The following is a 21,996-nucleotide window of genomic DNA, read 5'->3' as shown; positions in this document are numbered from 1 at the left end:
TCCTTTATCGTGTTCAGCTCGTTTCGACTTGCTATTTCCCCATGTCATGTAGACCTTTTACCAAAGATTTAGGTACTCTTTGCCTTTCACAGCTAAAAGGGTTACTTTGATAACACGTGAAACCAATTCGCACAGTAACATGCTGTGTCTCTGGTAGTCGCCACATCTATTTAAAGACAAATAAATGGAAAATTTGAGCGATTTAATGATTACACTTGAACAACAGACAATTTAAATATTGTTTAAATCACACTTAATGTATTAATAATTAGACACAAATTAATAAACTAGACAAAAAGACAGTTATGATGAAATTAAAATTACCGGCTTGAGTATTGAGGGAAAAACTAATGGCTTAGGCTTTAGCTATCGAGCCGCGTAAAATGATATTCAATTAATCGATCAGATATAAAAGACTGATGGTGATAAAATTTCGCATCTTTTTTTTTGTTATCATCATGACTTTTTTTTCTTCCTCTCTCATTATACACTTGACAGTTTGTCATTCAAACACATCAATCTTTCTTTGTTCTTGTTCTTTTTTCATGTTCACTCATCACTTGGTTTCATCCTTTTCTTAACCCTCATTATCAATACATTTTTTGCCCAACTTTAGTTACATCTTACATCAGCTTCATCTCAGCTGAAATTCAACTCCTATTCAACTTGGAGTCTATTCATGTTCTTGTGTTCAAACAATTATCATTTAATTCATTGATTGGAATGTTGTCAGCAAAATTGGATTCCCTGCCAACCTCACATGGCTGTATTTATTCAATGAAATCAACGAAAACTCATTCTCATACTCATAGAAGCATTATAAGCAACTACACACAGACTAACGATACAAGCTAGTATCAAATGATTAACATTTTGAATTCAATGTAAATGTATGTATACAAATCTGCATGATAATAGTGAAGTGATAACTCATTGTACAATTCCTCTTTCAACTCCTAAAGGAACCCCAAATCTAACCTTATCACACCCATAGTTTCGCTCAGCTTTTATTTGCATTTTTCATGTTAACATTTGCTAACCCATTTGGCTTACCTTATTTTAATTACCTGCTAATTATTTTATTTCTTATCCAATATTACCAGGTTTCGTAAGGTTTACACAATGGATGAGTGTGTCAATTACAATCTTGACATAAACAAACAATGTCTACCGTCTAAAATTGGTATCCAGTTGAAGACACACATCAGGACTGACATGAGGACGTTCAATCAAGACTAAAGGCAACCCAACAACCTATTGATTATTTATCATGATTAGTACAACCTAAAACTCACAGGTTATCACACTGGAAATTGTATCATATCAATCATTTGACAAGCCTCTCTTAACCCACCTACCACTGCAAGTTAATCCTGTCTTGTTTAATAGTAATGGATTAGGATGGTAAAAAATGTCTACAATATTGATCTCAATGGCAACTTTTGTTATGCCTGATATTTCTGGAGTAATTGAATAATGGCTTCCCCATTAACCAGTAAATTCATTGGGATTGTAGATTTTTTTCAAAGCAAAGCGAAGAGGATTATCAGGAATCATTCCAAATAATTGGATGTTCATTATTATGGTTAACATGAAAGTCGATGTAAAATAATGATGATAATCAATTGTGATGCAAACCTGTTTTTGTTGCATAGTTACCGAATTAAAGTTACCCAAAGAGTGTATTGTTTATAATCAATTAGGATTTATTTTTATTTTCCTTGCATCAATCAATAAACACAACTTGATTTAACTTGATTCACACAGACAAACAAAACAAGAATAAATTGTCTAGTAATTCACAATTTTCTTTGTTTTCACTTGATTCCAATGTTAATGGAATCACATCAAGTGTCAACAAATACAGCATGTAATAATATTGTTTCAACAATAAATAAATCAATAAACGGATTAAAAGTTCATTTATAAATCATTACTAATCCAAGATGAAAGGTTATTCAATTGAAATTCATTGTCTGTTGACATACAACATTCATTTCCATGATTACATTTGGCTACTCAACTATACAAAAAAAAACTAAATGAATGAATGAAACAGACGATTCAAAATAACGATTACTATCATGATGATTACTAATGATTATGGTCATGGTTGTTTTAAGATGAAATGCAATTCCTATTGATTTTTATTGACAAAATAATAAACTGGTTGTATTGCGTTTACATAATACAAAAGGTAAATATTATTTCATATGTCAAACCTATTTTTATATTAATATCTCATTCATTTCATCTACCATTGAGGTAACCGTTTATGAATGGGTTTCAGTTGGGTTGACAATCATATTAACTTTATTTAATCAATACTGGGTAAATTAATTGTCACCAAGAATTAGCAAAACAATATAAATCTGATAAATTTAAGGGAATTCAAAATTTGCGCCAAGCTTATCCATGAGTTGACATTATGCTTAACGGTAAGCTTAGCCGTTTATTTGTTGATGACTTTACTTTTTCAATTATTTATTGTAACTTTCAATTGTAATTGTAACTTATTAAACCAAGTGCTAGTTGATTATAAAAGTGTTAAATAGCCAATTGACACTACCATTAGTTGCTGTTAACGTTGGCTGGTTTAAAAATAGTTTCTCATATTTGATTTGACTTGCTTGCTTGCTCGCTCAATTCATCATCACCATGTTTTTCAAGTATACTTAAGATGATTAACTGTCTTATTTGCTTTCACCGTCATCTCTATTATCTTCCATTATTATGAATTTTCCTGAGGGAAGAAGCCTGAAATTGAAAAACATTTACTCCAAAAAAATGGAACAAGTAAAAATGATTATTATAAAATGAGGTTTACTTTTTGGATCGATATGTAGAGCTAATAACAGAAAAAGATTGCTTTTTTCATTTCTCCAAAGTGTTTTATTTGGACTACTTTGAATGTAAACATTTTGGTACCTTCGATTAATCATCATAAATCACAATCTAGTTTCTTTCAACAGTAAGTTAATCATTCTTACCCATTTTCCATAAATCACAGTCAATTTTGGGCCTCAAGTCAAAGAAACTTGAAAACATTGTTACCGTTAAATCATGTTAGTGTTGCGTTCAATTGATACAAGTTGTTGCTTTTATTTTTAATGTTACTCTTCATGTTAGACATTTATATTAATTTACAGGGAATTCATGTTAACCCTCTAGTTAAACTGAAATCAGAAATTGATAGCAAAATCTACTGTTAATTAATTATGTTTCAAGTATTCATCTATTATAGTTTTTACATCTGAAAAGCTAAACTCAACTCAACCCTGTTGCTTCAAGTCTTTCAACTCTTTAATACAATGATTTGTTCCGATTTAATTAAAAATAACTACATCAACCTGACTTTACAATCAATTGTTTGGTAAATATTTAAAATATTTCCTCTCAAAATCTTAATTAATGAAAGTTAATTCTACTTTCACTTTTCCCTGACTTTACATGTAATACTTCAATTAATGTTTACTCCAACACAAATGAAAGGGTTTCCTTTTTGTTGTCAACTTGAACCAGATTTAACCAAATATTTAGTCAACCTAAAACTTACAAGATGCATTTTAATTGATCAACTGACTTATATTAAGATGCAAATTAAATCAGGATTAATTGGCAATTCAATTAGCTGATTTTTTATATAGGATGATGACAGGCTGAATTGAAGTTACAAATTTTGAAACCACCAAACCTTTCCAAGCAAACGAACAACAGTGAACAAGTTTCAATCATTATGCAGATTATTCAATGTATTGAATTTCACATTTCACCGAGTTTCGAATGTTCCAAATAAAAATTGTATCTTCCAAAGTCAACTTGAAAATATATTATACGATATTTAACATAATCAAATTATGTAAATCATAATGATAAACATGGAAAAAAGAGAAAGGTTAAGAAGCATAAATTTTTTGTTTACCATTACAGATGACAATGTAAAGAGGATAACAAAATGAAGTATCAAAAGGATTGAAATTTATGTAACCAAATAGGATTAGGATTTACAATTGACCAGAACAAGGATCAAATGGTTATTTAATAATCTAATGAAAAAGGTAACAAGTTGATTTGAAAATGGACTGATTATTTTTGTTGATTGGTTGAAAGTGGATAAGCTTAACGTTTAGGTGATAACTCTTTAGGCAATGTAACCTGTCAAATGTCTTGTTACATTGGCCATTGAATTTTTGCGCTGAATTATCATTGAACTATTACGATGATGGCTATAATAAAGGATAACATGATGGTTGACATGAAGGAAACTCGTTTGTAGACGAAATGATCACAATTTTAGGAAACATAAAAATGTTTTCTTGAAATGTAATTTCTTATACCAACAGAGAGAGACAAAATGAAAAATACATCCAGTAATGGTAACAATATCTTGTGAATGATATAATTCTGACTGCTTGGATAGTCTTATTTATCAAGCCTCAACTGATTAATCTGACATAAACTGGCAAACTCAATGTTCAAACATGTGAAAAAATTGAAGTTAATATGTTGAGGAAAACAGGAAGAGTATTTTTTTTGTTGCTGCTCTGAGTTGAGAATCAAAATAACATCATGCTTATTGATTGAACATGAAAATATCATCAGATGGTAATAAAATAACAAAATGAAAGGCCCGAATACTCATCATTGGTAAACATCAACAGCCAGAAGACCAGAAAAAGCAATTTAAACAAAAAATTCAATTTATTTTATTTCCCATTTAATAATGGCGCTTCTAGCTTGCTGTATTTGACCGCCATTTATTTTGGCTTTTTATACCCCTTCACTTTATTTACCTTTACTATTGGATATTTTTGGTAATTAATTAAACTAAGTTCATTAATTGTCTTTCTATCTGTTTAATTTGTGATATCTTGTCTTGAAGTTTCCAATTTTTACCTAAGTGAATCTATACCCAAATCTGGTTAATCTGGTAATGATCGCTTGCTGGTTCTCGTCTATGTGTTAAGGTATTAACCGGTTCAAAATTTGATTATTAAAATGTTTTCATTTCCATATATTTATCACAATTTTACTCTTTTATTAATGTCATCTGTTTTAATTCACTTAGGTTGGATATACGTTTCCCTGTCATCAGCATTATTCGTTGGTTAAGTTTAATTGGGTTCAAAATTTCAAACGTCAATTTATATTGCTTGGAATACTAGATGTTATGGATCAAGCCTACGAAGAAATTGAGTTTATTGATTATCCCTATTATCATTACCGCGATCACCATAATTGCATTTAAAGATTTATTGATTATGTTTATGCATTTATTAATATCATTTGGACATGGAGATGAATTTCATGATCATCAACAATAATAACATGGTTACCAATCAATAAGTTGGTGTTAAAGACAATAAAAAACAATCAATTGTAACTCAATTTTAATATTACCATCAGCAAAGATATCTACGGCTTCTTTCCTTATGATTTAACTGGAAATGGTAATTTAATTTATCCATGGAGAATCCTGATGACTTCAAAATAACATTAAGCCTACTCAGCTGATTGTAAATATTTCAGCAGTTAATTAATACTCTTACAGAGAAGTGAAACTTATCAGTTAATCAATAAGCATTATAAATCTGTTGGTTGCAATTCCTTGAAGCTGACTATTTCATGCCTACACATGTCAATGTTTTCAACTCTCTATAATCACATTAATAGGATGGATCATGGATAATCTTGATTGGTTAATGTTTACCAGAATGGTTACAATTTAAGCATTTCTCTTGCGAACAAGGATTAGGACCAAATTGTAATTTGATTACCTTTGTTTTTATTTTTATATAATCAATATGGACCCAATCATTCGAAAGGAATCGAGGAAAGAAAACATAAAGTAAATTGAGACATTTATTGAAAACATATTGTTGACAGTAAAAAAGACAGAAGCAGAATAGAAAGTAAATTACAGTTAGAGAGAAAGATTATTGTTACAGTTGTGGTCAGAGTTAGTTGACAAAAAAGGGTCACACTTACGTTAATTTTCAGGTGTCGGCATCTTGACCATATCAAGTTGAGATAAGAAAGAAAACAATTCAATAGAAAACTGAACAAAATAAAGTTCGATCTCATTGGTACTTTCATTTACTATTGACTATGAAAAACATCTCCAATTTTGTTAACTTAACCCTGAACACTACTGTATTAGTTTTAATCATATTATCATTGAGTTGAACAGTGGAATGGACAGAGAGAAGCAAATGAAATCAAACTCTTTCATACCAGGTTCCACCTAAAAATAATGGTCCCTTTATTATTTTATTAACATGATTATTTATGTAATCATTATTACCATCATTGTTATATTTGTTCCCAAATAATTATTAATCCTTAATAACTGCTAGGAATCAAACTGGATATAAGTGGAATGAGGACGAAAAAAGAAGGGTCACAATTAAGATGAGCAAATTATTATTGGGTTCTTGTGTATATTAATATCATTCTTATACTTATTTCATTTGATTTTGGAGTAAGGTATACTAGTATATTATTTATACTGTATTATGTATATTGTCAACTATGATAAATGGCAAAAAATTAATAAAAATAACAATAAAATTAAACATTAAACATTTTTTGGGCCTCAAAAAGGGATTAGAATGATTTACATTTCTTTTGTTTTTTTAATTAATTAAAAGTTACACTCAACTCTTTTTTTTGTATTTCAAAAGCTGTAACAAAAATTGTTCAACGGTTTTAATGCCATCTAATGTTAATTTGTTAAATCTAATTGTTTCAACCAATCACAAAGTTTCATCAATTAGTCACTATGTACAGCTGTTTTTGTTGGCTAATGAGAAACAATTAATAGTATGTTAACTATTTTTACTAATTGGTTTTTCTGTTTCTTTTGTTTGAGTAAATTTGTATTGATTGCGGATTGTTTAGTTACTGGTTTATTGATTTAAAGATCACCGGTTGTCTTGTAAGCTCGCCCAGATTGAAATGATCGAGCAAAAGGTCCACTAGTACATGAGGAACCACCCCCAAACGAGTGTCCACCGCCGAATCCGCTGCTGTGTCCACCGAAAGAGAACCCACCCGAATGGTGTCCAAAGGAACTTCCACCGCCTTGACTTCCACCACCACTTGAAGTGATTCGCGTTGAAAAACTCGACGAGCCACCAACACCAACGGATCCTCCACTTGAGCCACCTTCTCGCCTCTGTGAATACATGTTAAGGCCTGGTATTATATGAACTCTTAAGCCCATTGGCCCGTAACTTGGCCCACGACGAGGCCCACCTCCTTTCCTTTGCCATGTTACATGAGATTTACAGCAACAGTAATAGAAAAGTTTGAAAAAAGCTTCAGCAAAGTCTCTATTGGTTGCTGCATACAGAAAACTGTAGACACATGAATGACACAGTGCTAAATACCATGTTGAATTCAGCCACTCTTGAGCCACTGGTGAATAAATATTAACAATGGAGGCGATTATTAGCGGTGTCCACATGAGAAATGATGATATATAAACACAAATATTAGATTTGAGCAAATTTTCATCAGTTAACATATATGCCCAAGGATCCTCAGTTGGATGTATTTCTAGTTGTGAACGCAACCATTTAATTATGAAGAAGCAACGAGTAAAGCACAACAGAGTAATCAGTGTGGGAAGAATAAGAACACTAATTGTTATTATTAAATGATAAGTTGGATTAATTGTTGAATATGAATTGCGATCACCGGAACACACAGAAGGACCATACGCATTGACATGTTGAGTTAAAGGAAGTGCAAGACCCAGTATCCAGGTAATAAGCACTATGATCACAATTCGTAATTTTGTACAACATTTTTCATACGAAATAATTGATGTTAATCCTTTCAAATTTTCCACAGACATTAACATAAAAGATATAACTGAGATTGTTAAAGTTGAAAGAGTTACCAACCATTGGAAGTGACAAATGGACGGGTCACCCGGAATATTGGCCATTATGGCAACACACGACGCTGGAATGACCAGAATAGTGACCAATAGGTGACTTAATGCCAAACTTACAAGGTATACATTACCACGAACTTGAAAAGTGTCAATTACAACTATAGCTGAGATGACAAAAATGCCACCCATTGAACCTAATGTTGAAACAAGAGAGAGTCCAATCAATTGAAACAATCCATCCCAATTAGCATTATCATCTGGTAATACCGGTCCAGCTCCATAAGGATTTCGAGTTTTTGGATTGATTTCAAAACTATTCAAGGATGAAGCCAAATGTGAATAATGATTGGACAGTATTGATGAGGATGGGTAATAGGGATGCGAACCATTATTGAAAGTATCATTGGATTCACTTGAATTGATTGATGATATTGATGTTGAGTTAGTTTGGTTGAGGATTGACCAAAATTGTTCTTGAGTATCAAAGGATGGACTATCATTGGGATTTCCGGAATTTCCAGTGGACAGGTTGACCAGGGCAGTCATAAGTCGATGTTGATTTATCATTGTATTTCCCTCTCTTTCTTTGCTTGATTTCGCCTCTCTATATTCAATATTTTCTTTGTCTTCTTTCAATTCGGTAGGTATTTTATATCTCTTTCAATATTTTGTATTTTAATTTCGTTCTTCGTTTTTTTCAGCTAAACGAGGAAACTAATGACAGAGAACGATTGGAGAGAGAGAGAAGGAGAAAAAAAGAGAAGAAAGCTTTTCTCAAAGCTATTTCTTATAGACTTGAATCAACAAAATCCCTCAAGACCTGAGCTGATAATATGTCCTCGTAACCTCTATGTTTTTCCTCCTCTTTTCTGTGTCTCACTTCATCTTCACTACCTTTTTTAATACTTTCTACTTTTATTCCCTTACCTCTCTCACTCCTTCTCCCTCCCTCTGGATGATTCCTCCTTTCCTGGTTAATCTTATCTTCGTTTTCTTTCGAGATCGCTTTTTTACCTTTGTTTGTCTTCTTCTTCTTGAGATGAAGCTGCTTTTACTTGAAACCATACGATAAAATTTATTATTCTGAAGGGAGTTTCATCTGAAGGAGGATAAAGAAATTAAATGAGAGTCAAGATGAAACGAGAAGACAGATACTTTGTTTTTGACATTTGATGTGAACAAATTTTCTCCTAATTTAAATTTATTTATATTTTTTTCTTTCAGTCTTTGCAACTATTCAAGTTCAATTACAACAGGAAGCAATGTGGAGGGATTTTTGGGTTGACCAGAAGCTCAATGATCTGTAATCACTTTGAGAACAATGAAAGCCAAAATTGTTTACGCCTTTTGCTGAGGATGGACAATGAAGAAGACAATATAAGGTTGAAACTGGACAGAGAATTGATCAGGAATTTATCATTAAATTGATCCTAGTCTGAGTAATCTAGGATCCTTATTCCAATCAGGATCAGCGTATATAATAGATTTTTTGTTACAATATAAGGTTGAAAATAATGATAAATGAGCTGAAAATCACCAGTAAAGGTATCAATAATAGCTGGAAACCGTCAATTGATAGGATAAAATGTCTTGAGACTTTGTTAGGTAGTTATTAATCATCAGATTGTTAGTGCAAAATGATTTTGTTTAACCAACTTGTCGACTTTTATTGTTACCAACAATGCCAATATACAACTGAGAGGAGTAACACAGAAATACCTTTTGACAACAAAATGTCAAAAGTAAACGGCGAAATGAAAAGGTTTTAAACAAGATGATGCTTTAGCTGGGAATACAATCTTTTTGGTTTCAAACTGATGGTTGATTTATGATGGTTTTATCACAATTAAGGCTTGATCAATTTTAAATACAGAAAGGCTGTGATTGAAAGATTTAAGCTTAAGACGGATTGGTGGTTATTAGAGTTTTTATTATTGCGACTCACCGTCAATGAGACTTCGGCTTTGCAGATTATTATTACTTGTTTGGAAACACTTCACAATTAAGGAAAATTAAACTTGAATCAAGTGACACATATCGAAGAACAAATTGAACTGGACCGGAGGAAACAATTTAATTTAGTTAACCATGATGGATATATCAACAGATGGCGAAAAGGTTCACCAAATAGATGGTTAAACAACACATAACCGTTGAGTTACCTTTAGTAACATTGAATGATGTTGGTTTGTTGATGGATATGAAGACGAGGAAAATGCCTTTACCATGATAAAAATTATATGATAATAAAGCAGCATCACAATCAGGATGGTTCAATAATCATAACAATCTAAATGATGTTTAAATTCAACAAGTTGATAGGTAAATAGTTAAACTGTTGATTGGCGATGCTCAGAGTTTGGAGAGTCACCAACTACACAGATACGTACATAAATACACAATATAAACATTAATGTTGGGAGATGGAGAGAAGTTGCTCTTTTTCTGAACACATACAGGGTAACTCTTTATCTTGCTTTACAACTAATTATTTACCAAACCAATTAATGTACAATGGTAATCAAGTTTGCTTGTGTCAATTGGTTGATATTACGAGTCTGACACACTGTTGAACCAATCTTTCGCTGAACACATTTAATGGTTAAACTGTGAGTTGATATTATATGGTCAAGGCAAATGTTGGAGTTGCCATTGAACAATTAACTTGTTTCTGATTTACAATAAAAAGATGGAGACTACGCTTTAATTTTTGTTTTCATTTCTGCTCACCCGTCTTCATCAAAACCTTGTTCACTCTCTTTCTTTCTTTCTTTTTCTCTCTCTTTCACTTTCTCTTCATTTCTTTCTTCTCTTTCTTCCTATCTTCTTATGTCAATTCCTCTTCTTCCCTCATTCCAACCTACCTTTTTTGCCTTGATAGCAATTTTATCAGCTCACTTTTAACTCCCTGTTATCATATCTTCTTGGTTATTTATTTATATTGATTCAGTTTCGTAATAACTTTCAACTCTGTTCATGTGCTGTTGATACATTTACCCACATTTCCATGGTAATTTACAATTCTCTTCGCGGATTTGGAACAGAATCAATTCAATCATCGTTTCAAGATGATTACTTTTTATCATCACCATCATCTTCCTGGAAAGGCTAAATTATGTCATCTTTAACTCTTCCACGTTTTTCATCTCACTTCTTCCTCTTTCCCTAATCGACGACCTGTTAGATGTTCAAGTTTAACGCATGATCTTAAATAATATTATATTAAATGATTACTCCTTGCTTAAACAATTTATTATTGTTTCTTCCTTTCCTATTCATTCTTGTGAAAGGACTAAGAATACGGCTAATTGTAGACGGAAATTACTAGGTATAAGAAGCAAATCTGAGGACACGGCACACATGACGATGTAAAAAAGCTCCTACTAATTGAATTTCTCGAAAAGTAGGTTTGAGAAAAAAACAGAGAAAATTTGAACAGTAAAAAGTTAAAAGATGAGCTATAAATTTTTCAGTGAAATTAATATACAAAATGAGAGGAAAATTCAATTGAAGTCAGAAAATTTCTTCGATTCCTTTTTTACTTGTAATGCTGTTTTATGTCTGTCGAGGTTCACCGGATTCTAGATGGCTTAGAAGTTATTGAACGCACAGATTATTGAAATGTAAATCATTGATAATAAAACATGAAATGAAAATTCAAACTAATTTTATTGAATTTAATGATAATTTAAGGCAAGATGCTTAACCAACTAAAACTAAAAATTGATTAAGAGCTCATTCACTGGCTCCATCTTTAGGTTTTAATAGCATTCTTACTATCGTTTTTGGCGCTCAGGATGATTTTGATAAACTTTGAGTCATTCATAATTTATGAAAGCTCAATTTGGATCATTTAATGACTTGAATAGTTGGTGAGAGTCTAGTTATACGGACACATATAATAAACAGTGCTATAGATTCAAATAAATAATCGATTATTATCGCGCTCTAGGTCGGACTAGGTTAGGTTAGGTTAGGTTAGGTTAGGTTTGGTTAGGTTCGGTTGGGCTTGGACGGCCTGGGGCCTCAATTAACGGCTTTGTTATTGTTTTGTGTCCGTATAACTAGACTGTTACCGAATAGTTAATTAGTTTGTCGTTTTATTAAGTGTGCGATTACAAGACATCCGTATTTTATAGAATTCCTTTGATTAAAAATGAAGTATAAATGAAATAAATGTTAAAAGTACTGTTTTGACAACACCATTGTCATGTTTGTTTTGAATGATCATTGTTTTTTGTTTGACAGTACGGTTTTTTCAATCAGTTTGCATATCTCGTCATGTGTTTTTGTATTCCTCATATCATGGGATATCTGTGTTAATCTTTCATGTAGCTTTTCATCATTGATAAGTTTTTCAATGCCATCAAGTAGTTGGTCATCAGTGAAATTAAATGTATTTATTCGGATACCCAGCTGCTTATCGACCATTCTTTGTGCATTGTCACGTTGATCATACCATATTGGCATTATTATCATTGGCTTGGCGAAGTAGAGACTTTCAATGAACGTATTGTTCCCACCATGAGTTATAACTAAATCGACATGTGGAAGGATACCAATTTGATTAACGTATCGATCACCCCACATATTGTCTGGTAAATCAATTTGTTTGTGATGTGGACCTTTGGATATAATGAAACGATGAGGAGATTTGGCTAAACATCCGATAACTCTTTTCATCAAATCTAAATCAACCGATCCCATCGAGCCAAGGGAAAAGTAGATAAGCTTTCCTGGTTTATTGATTAAATTTTCTGGTACTTTGAAAGGTTCTTTATCATCGGGTTCACGAATAACTGCATCCATTCGATACCATTTATCTGGTCGAGGAGCAACATCGGTATAATCCAAAGCCTCAGGATAATTGTAAATATTCAAGTATGGGGATTCAAACAAGGCCATTGATTCGTGTTCTTTATAAGGTTCAACACCTGAATTTATCATGAATTCGTTAAGCATTTCACGAAGAGGTGCATACTTAATGGAATACAGCTTTCTATATTCTGACCACTCTTCTTTGGGACTGTAAACGGAAAAGCCAGTTCCTTCAGGTGGACACGATTCCTTGTAAACAGCAATTGGATTACAGGACCACAGTTGAATCCATGGTATTTTAGTCTTGATTAAAGTTGGAATTCGGTAAACATAATCAATAATGATCAAGTCTGGCTTAATTTGCTCGATTACTTTTTCAAATGGTTTGTCAAGCGCCATAAAGTCAGTTGTGAATCCTAAATAAGTTGAAACCAGTTTTTGTTGATCAAATTGTTGCAAAGCTTCCATCGGTTCTTTCCTCAATATCTCCAGTTGTTGATTCAAGAAGTTGAGTAAAGATTCAAATGGATTTTCACTTTTATTTTCCTCTTCAACTTTATCTTTCTTCAAAGCTATGAATTGGTATCCTTTGCTTTTAATGGATGATTCCCAAGCCGGTGAAAGAGCAAATATCAACTCATGATTATGTTGTTTTAAGATTCCAGCAAGTCCAAGGACAGCATTAACATGGCCCTGACTAATCAATAGTTTATTAAATAAGATAAATTCATTGATCCAAAAGCAAAGAAATGCATTTGACTTACCCGTCCATGGCCGATAAAAGTATCTTCAAAGGTGCCATTGTAATTCGCAATAAAATCAAGTTTTATTGTAGAAGGATCACAATCAAAATAAATTTAAACAACGAGTTTCAATCACACTGACTGAATTAGGTTTTTGTTAGGGAAAATTGTAAACGTTTGCTTGCTTATCTTTACATGGTTATCTAGTTAACCAGAAAATTATATGTTAATGAAAATTATCACATCTCATTGTTTCGCGAGTGATCTTTTTTTAAACAATAATCTTGATCAATAAACAATCAATCGATGTATTTAATTGCTTTTTATATATTATAATCCAGAATTTGATAAAAACTTAATGAATGAGTGAGTACAAGTTTAATTATTTTTGATACCAACTTGCTCAATGAGCTTGACAACAGTTTCATTAATCTTTGTATTTCTCATTTCATTTGATATTTTCTTTAGTTTTTCATGCAAATTTTCATCATTGATCAATTCTTCAATGGCATTTAGCAGTTGGTCATCAGTAAACTTGTATGTTGGAATCCGGATTCCTAATTTTTTGTCCACAATTCGTTGAGCATTATCATGTTGATCATAAATTAGAGGCATAACAATCATCGGTTTGGCAAAATATAGACTCTCTGTTAGTGTATTATTGCCACCATGAGTTATAACTAAATCAACATGTGGAAGAATACCAATTTGATTAACATATCGATCTCCCCACATATTGTCTGGTAAATCAATTTGTTTGTGATGAGGACCTTTGGATACAATGAAACGATGAGGAGATTTGGCTAAACATCCGATAACTCTTTTCATCAAATCCAAATCAACCGATCCCATTGAGCCAAGTGAAAAGTAGATAAGTTTTCCTGGTTTATTGATTAAATTTTCTGGTACTTTGAAAGGCTCTTTATCATCGGGTTCACGAATAACTGCATCCATTCGATACCATTTATCTGGTCGAGGAGCAACATCGGTATAATCCAAAGCCTCAGGATAATTGTAAATATTCATGTATGGTGATTCATGCAAGTATAAGGAATCATAATCCCCATAAGGCTCAACACCTGAATTTATCATGAATTGGTTAAACTTTTCACGAAGTCGTTTATATTTCAATGAATATAACTTCCTGAATTGAGTCCATTTTTCCTTTGGAGAGTAAACTGAAAGACCAGATCCTTCAGGTGGACATAAATCTTTGTAAATAGCAACTGGATTGCAAGACCACAATTGAATCCAAGGTACTTTTGTCTTGATTAGACATGGTAATCTGACAGCAAAGTCAACTATTATAAGGTCAGGTTTGATCGAATCAATTGCCTTTTCAATGGGCTTATCACATGCCAGCATTTCAGTCGACCATCCAGCATATGACGAGATTAACTTTTCATCATCAAAGTATTCTAAACCTTCCATGGGTTCCTTTCTCAGAATCTCTAATTGGTTTTTAATAAAGTCGAGAAAACTTTCATTCGGAGCTTTATCTTCACCTTTAGTTTCATCTTCAACTTGATCAAACTGTAAACTTTCAAACTGATATCCTCTACTTTTAATTGACGATTCCCAAGCCGGTGAAAGGGCAAATATCAACTCATGGTTATGTTGCTTAAGGATGGCAGCAAGTCCAAGGATAGCATTGACATGGCCCTGGCTAAATAGATTGATTAGTTGACAACTGAATGTATGAAAACTTTCAACTCAAAACTTACCCACTCATAGCTGATAAAAGTATCTTCAAGTGTCCCATTGATGGAAACAATTGTTATTGGTAGATCAGTTTTAAAAATAAAATTCAACTTGAGTTTAATAGAAGCAAAATGTAAATAAACTAATTTTTTAACCTGCAACACAAAACAAAAACTGTAATATTGAACTCTGTTCATGAGTCCATCTTTTGCTTACTTTATTATATACATTATTGTATTATCAATTTCGCAATTTGTTATTTAACCATTGTTTGAGTTTAATCAATTGATCAGCTGAAAATAAAGTTGATAATTTTCAAATAAATCATTAAGCTGTATACTTTCAATTCTTATGTCTTGGGTTTAACCCATTTTTTAATGTTAAGACTGCCTTTTTAACAGGCTGAATTATGATACAATGAGGAACTTTGAACAATCATTTTAGTAACCTGTGGGGGAAAAGTTTGGGAATTTTTGGTTTTTTTCTTGTATCTCGCAAGATGATGGTTGAATTTTTCTGAAAATTCAGAATGTTATAGTTGGATAGTGTAGCTTTGATATCTGAGAATTCCAGAATGAAAAAAAACAAAGGTCACTTCACAATCATCACTCAAACTCGGAGGAGAAAAATTTTTTTTAATCAAATTGGTTTCGTGAATAAACCCATGAACGAAATTCGGTCAAACTAAAAAAATGCATTAATCGATGCAACTCTTCAAGACCTTTCAGTTAAAATACGTTCCGAAAAAATCGGATTAGTCGTTTGAAAGATATTCAATTTTGAATAGAATTTTAGCTTCAAAAAAGTTGACTTAGTCATTTTCTGTCTATGAGAGTTTAACATTGCTCGAAAATAAATTTTTTTTCTCCTCCGAGTTTGAGAGATAATTGTGGAGTGACCTTTGTTTTTTTCATTCTGGAATTCTCAGATATCAAAGCTACACTATCCAACTATAACATTCTGAATTTTCAAAAAAATTCAACCATCATCTTGCGAGATGCAAGAAAAAAACCAAAAATTCCCAAACTTTTTTCCCACAGGTTATATAAAAATAATGGACAATATTTAATTTATTTTAGCATTTAGTCGTTGAATTAGTTTATGAGAGTCTATCGGAATGCTATAAAGTGGAAAGCTGTCGAGGATGTAGTATTTCAAAAATTTATAACATATGAGCGGCTTCTGGTGATATGATTCGTTATGCAATTTTTCAAAATGGGAAATTCTGCTGATGTTAATTCATTGAGGAATGAATAGCAGCATGTGCTTCATAAGCGTATCAAATCGAAGCTATCTGAGTTCAATAGGGAATATTTTGTTAAATTATTCGAAAATGAAAAGAAAAAAATAGCGCAAGCTGCTCACGAAGGTCCATTATCAGTAATTATCTCAAATAAATAACCAATTTAACCCCATATAAAGGGTTGTTGATAAGTGGGGTTGCAATTTTCAATCAACAATTAGACACAGAAATGTTTTATCAAAATCTTTCAAAATTTCAGGGTATACTATTGAAATACTCTAGATTATTAATCAGTGATTTGATAATTGCATTGGCCCTTTTCTTGAAAGCAGGCGAAGTTTCAATATCAAATCAGCCACCAAAGTTTGCCCAGAACTTTAGCAACTTTTTTATATATTATGCATATTTGACTCGAATTTTTTTTGAAAAAATTGATATTTCCGCATGGTATGAGCCTTATTTGTATTCTTGTTTGTAAAAAGACAAGAATTTCGGCCCCGAAAATCTTATATAAAATTTTCGACTCTGAAGAAAAAATGAATCTTTTTCACCCCACGTTAAATTTACATAGAGCTGGCAAGCTTTTTTAAAAAGGTACTGATTGAATTGTAATTTAGTAATTGAAAGCATCATTTGATTTCAATATATTATGTATCATAATGAAGCCACAAGTTTGGACATTCCGGCTATTTAGTTTTTTCAATCGTTCTCACATTAATACCCATGAGATTATTGTTTTTAATTTTGCAACTTTACTTATCAACAACCCTTTACTTCTTAAATTCAAATATCATTTTACTGACAAACTTTAGTGCCCATACCTTACCATGAATAATATATTAGATTGACTGCAAAATACAATGCTGTGGAATAATTTTGCTAAACTTTACAAAAATTTCAATAATTTTTTAGGCGATTATCCAACTCAAGGCATCAAATTGAAGCCTCCTTTAACATTCATTTAGAAAACCGTTTCATTATAACCTGTTCTTGTATTCGTTGCAATCTTATTCGTTATGTTGTTCGGTCATTGGAATGGCTTCAAACCTTCAAATTATTTTGCAATAGATGCTAAATCATAAGCATCACCAACTAAATCTGGAAAACTGATTGATTCCAAAAGTTCGTCTGAAGGTTTAGCCATCACGACACTGAGCGACGGAAGACTTGAAAAAAGTATAGTGAAACTGTTCTTATACGCTTTACAGAAAATTTCATCAGGAAAACCAATCCAAATTTCTCCTAAAATAGATTTGACGAAGATACATTCACGACTTACAAACATAATTTTAATCATCTCTATGAAATGGGCGTGTGAGCGAGTCGGAATGTTTAGCACAAGACAGTGTATGTCAAGTTCTTGCGTTAAACACCAAGGAATTTCTTGTTTATATCGATTCATTTTCTCTTCAACTTCTCGTCTGTTCGATGGCGGTTCTAAAGGTTCTAAACAACGTGAACGCATTTTCGCACAAGCATCTGCAAAATCGGGCAAAGAATCAAACTGAACACAGTAAAAATTTCCATGAAAAATAACTTTTTTCGCTCCCAAATCATATAGTTTCTCAAAAAGACAGTCAAGGAGAAACCATTTCGGTGTTTCGTCAGATGCATAAAAAAGACCAGACTTGAATCGCAAAAATACCATCCGACGAGAATAAGATCTGACTTCTGGTTTGGCACTCGTTGTTACTGATCTCTCCAATGCGTTAGGCTCAATGTCAGCACTCAGACAGATGCCAGAAACAGAAGCAATACTGGAGCTTGGCTCTTGTTTATTTTCTTGCATAGTCCTTTCTGGTTTAATAATAGCTATGTTTGAATAATCTGCTCCAGAATCTGAACTAGTTTGATTTGAAATTTTTAGTTCACATGATTCAACAGTGTATGGGTTTTCATGGCATTTTAAAGTCAGGTCAATCGGTGGTTCAGAAATGATTGCATCTGGATACATTATTTGAACTTTTGACAAACAATCTTGTGCATCAGATTTGAACGAGTAGACAATCCAAAGATATGGTTTCCTTGACAAAATACACTGACTGCCTAATTTTGTAGTACAAGCGATACAAAATTTAATAATTTTCCTATTATCTGCTTCATTAGAATTACTCATTTTGATGAATGTTAATTGTTTCACTTCCTTATTTCTTTTAGTCTGCACAATCATATTAGGCTTTAGACATTTTATAATTTTAGTTAGAGGTGAATCTGATATCAATTCAACCTTTAGAAAGTGTCCATGATATCGAGATCCATTTAATTGTTCGATGGCCCTTTCCGCATTCCATAAAGTAGGGAATCCGATACAGATTAAATTATCGTAAAGAATGGCACTGTTTCGACTACTTCCGATGGCCTGAGCATTCAATTCATTTATTACTTGTCTGACATTGATTGATGCAGGGTAGTTTTTGACTGAAATGAAATACATTGGTAAACCAGTTGATTTAATTGGCTTTAGCAAACCATTATTTAACACGAATGTGTAGTCAGATATTTCTTCAAGTTTAAGTGAAAAGGAATTTTCTAAACGAATCAGATGAATGGATACATTATGAAGTTTCTTCATATCACTCAAAGTACCATAATAATCAGCATCACCACTTAACAATATAATTGTACAATCTTGTCCAGCAACTGCAACGAATTTCCTCATTAAGTCCACTATTTTAATATCAGCGGAATCCTTAACTCCATTATAAGCTTGGACAATATCAGCATCCAGTTTTGTCAATGACTGACCAACACTTTTAGGTAGTCTATGAACATCACAGACACAAAAGAAAAAGATTTCCTTCAAATTGTGAGGGTTAATTATCGTTGATCTAATTAGATTGACGATGGAATCAACTGATTGTCCTTTTGGTACATCGATATTCTCAGTGTCCCAAAACACAGCACAAGGTTTACCCATTATTATACAATATATTATGAAATAATTTATTTAAACTCAAATGTTCCAAAAGAAATAATGATGTTAAAGAAATATTAATGTATAACACAAAGGCAATGAAACTAACTGAACGATTCAGAGCGTCATTAGTTTAGCAATACGTAAAATCATCTGAGCAATTAAAACAGCAATTGAGTGTTGAAAACTTCTGTATGTGAAAATTTCAAAGAGGTGTGATTATATCTAAGCTTACATTAGAATTATATGAAGCATATCAAGTAACCAGCAAACCTAACAGTTACCTGGCAAAAATTTACAGACATTAATTGAGATTGTGAGGGAATATAAAAAAGAGCTACGCTCAATGGTTTCGACCCACTTTTTTACTTTAAATTAATTTTTCTCATTTTATTCACAAGTTAGTAATAAAACTGATATTTCAACCTTCAAGATCAAACCAACTCACAATATTGTCATTTAATTAGCAATATCGACTGGTCGACATTCCAACTGCTTTTCTGTAGTTGTAATTGAAGTGACCTAATGGCACAGCATTAGCATATGTATTCTTAGCAAGCGTTTTTGGACTAACCAATTTATTTGCGAGCACTTTAACAACTTTTGAATCCGAGACTGATTTCGCTACAACTCCAACATCAAAATCATTTTCGTTTAACAGTTTAAAAATCTGTTCCATTTTTGCTTTTGATCTGTTTCCTTTGTTTTCTGTGTTCAAGATGAATTAGATAAATTCTGATACAACATTGATCTTGAGATTCTTAAGTTTAATCATATTATCGGGTTCATAGTCCCAGGACGTCTGTATCGCATTTTATTGCTAGCTTTATGATGCCCCATAAGGTGGTGCATTTATCATGAATTGCCTTTGTGGCTATTTGAGGAAATATGAAAAAAACGAAGAATTATTTATTCTAAACATAAATTAGTATTGAAAAAAAGTCCACTTCCAATAAATTTGCAATCACCTGAATATTTTCATTTGGTATTTATGTGTTTTTCCAGAGTTAATTATAAGTATTTTGTTTATAACAAAAGTATTGGTGTGATGAGTTTAATATCGAACCGACTCATATGATTGACAATATCGACTGATTGACATTCCAACTGCTTTTCTGTAATTATAATTGAAGTGTCCTAATGGCACAGCTTGAGTAAGCAAAGGTACATTGGCTACAGGCGCTTCTGTTGTCTTTATCAATTTATTTGCCAGTATTTTAGCAATTTTTGTTGGAATACTTGGGACTAGTTGCATTACAATTCCAACATCAAAATCATCTTCATCCTTTTCATGTAACATTTTGAAATTTAAATAACGAAATCGAGGCTTAACTTTGTTTCCTTTCTCTAAATCATCAACTCCAACCCAAATTTTATTCTGAAACTCAATGCAAACTGGACAGTTCATTTGTACCAAATGCATTGTGATTATTGAGATCATTTCAGATGTAAACTTGAATCCAGAATTCGTTGATACAGTGAATAAATATTGTAGTTTCTGCGCCACTTCCCCATCTAATAAATCAATATCTGCTGGCGATTGAACTGTAGATGAATTTGAATCTAGTTTTTCCACTGGATTTTTGTTTTGTACAATCTTCTCGAGAACCTTTCGTTGGTCGTTGATGATGTAGTACTCCAAGAAGTCATAACAAGTGACCTGCTGCCTTTTGACTTCACTTGCTTTATGCAGCTCTTTAAAATAGGGAACTTCTGCTAATGTTAATTTATCGAGGAAATGACGAGACGCATGTGCTTCATACCATGAATTGTATATTAGATTGACTGCAAAATACGAAGCTGTGGCAGCAAGAGGAATAACTTTGCTAAACTTGACAAAAATTTTAACGATTTGTTTAGGTGTTAATTCAACCCAAGGCATCAAATTGAAGAAGTCCCCTTTAACAGTAATGTGGAAAAGCGCTTCATTAAATTTTTGTCCTTGCATTTGTTTAAGACTCATTTGTTGTATGATGCGTGGTCTTGTGATTGGTTTTGAACTTTCTAGTTGACTCGAAAGAAATGCTAAATCATAAGCATCGCCAACTAAATCTGGAAAATTGATTGATTCCAAAAGTTCGTTTGAGGGTTTAGCCATTGAGACATTGGTTTGCGGGAGGTCTGCTAAAAGTCTGATAACTGTTTTCTTAGAATTTTTACAGATAAGTTCATCAGGAAAACCAATCCAAATTTTTCTTTGACTCGATTTGATGAAAATACATTCACGATTCCCTAAAATATTCTTGCACATTTCTATGAATTCGTTGTGAAGTTTAGACTCAATTTTCACCACAAGACAACATAAGTCAAGTTCTTGATTCAAACACCAAGGAGTTCCAGTTATATATCGATCCATTTTCTTTGTAACTTCATGTTTATGTGTTTTTGGAACGTTCACGACTTCTAAATGTTCTAAATAAAGTGAGCCCTTTTCTGTAAGAGCTTCTTGATAAGTAGAGACTGAATCGAAATGAGCACAGTAAAGATTTCCATCAAATATAACCTTTTTCGCTCCCAAATCGTATAGTTTCTCAAACAGATTATAAAGTAGCGACCATTTGGTTGGTTGATAATATAACATAAGAGTAACAAAAGAAGAATCACATCGAAAAAATATCTTAGAATCCTTTTCACCACAGAAATCAAGGTTAATAATATTTTGCGGTTCTACACT

General features: G+C 32.3%; 3 protein-coding genes and 1 long non-coding RNA gene across 4 annotated transcripts; 1 reads left to right on the top strand and 3 right to left on the bottom strand.

The window, feature by feature from the left end:
• Positions 1–413: 413 nt before the first annotated feature.
• On the top strand, positions 414–1,805 carry LOC107363936 (uncharacterized). The gene is made up of 2 exons (XR_003082636.2): positions 414–890; positions 1,104–1,805. It is a non-coding gene; the product is annotated as an uncharacterized LOC107363936 (long non-coding RNA).
• Positions 1,806–5,844: 4,039 nt separating this feature from the next.
• Positions 5,845–10,759, bottom strand: LOC107363901 (uncharacterized). The gene has a single exon (XM_015931175.3). The coding sequence runs from the start codon at positions 8,468–8,470 to the stop codon at positions 6,917–6,919; it is 1,554 nt and encodes a 517-aa protein (XP_015786661.1). The 5' UTR covers positions 8,471–10,759; the 3' UTR covers positions 5,845–6,916.
• Positions 10,760–12,130: 1,371 nt separating this feature from the next.
• LOC107363911 (uncharacterized UDP-glucosyltransferase YjiC-like) lies at positions 12,131–13,523 on the bottom strand. The gene is given in 2 exon segments (NM_001323135.1): positions 12,131–13,418; positions 13,486–13,523. Coding segments are annotated over 2 exon segments (1,326 nt in total).
• Positions 13,524–13,849: 326 nt separating this feature from the next.
• On the bottom strand, positions 13,850–15,226 carry LOC107363912 (uncharacterized UDP-glucosyltransferase YjiC-like; the record flags this gene model as incomplete). Its single annotated transcript, NM_001323136.1, is given in 2 exon segments — positions 13,850–15,130; positions 15,189–15,226. Coding segments are annotated over 2 exon segments (1,319 nt in total), but the record flags the coding sequence as incomplete, so codon positions are not given.
• Positions 15,227–21,996: the final 6,770 nt, after the last annotated feature.

Source organism: Tetranychus urticae, chromosome 3 (assembly GCF_039701765.1).
Source record: "Tetranychus urticae isolate SD_2017Ah chromosome 3, NJAU_TeUrti_SD_1.0, whole genome shotgun sequence".
Lineage (NCBI taxonomy): Eukaryota > Metazoa > Arthropoda > Arachnida > Trombidiformes > Tetranychidae > Tetranychus > Tetranychus urticae.
This window is presented reverse-complemented; position numbering and strand designations above follow the sequence as displayed.

What these genes read in the sequence shown, in the direction of transcription:
- LOC107363901 (XM_015931175.3), bottom strand. Translation starts at nt 8,470, where the DNA reads ATGATAAATCAACATCGACTTATGACTGCCCTGGTCAACCTGTCCACT.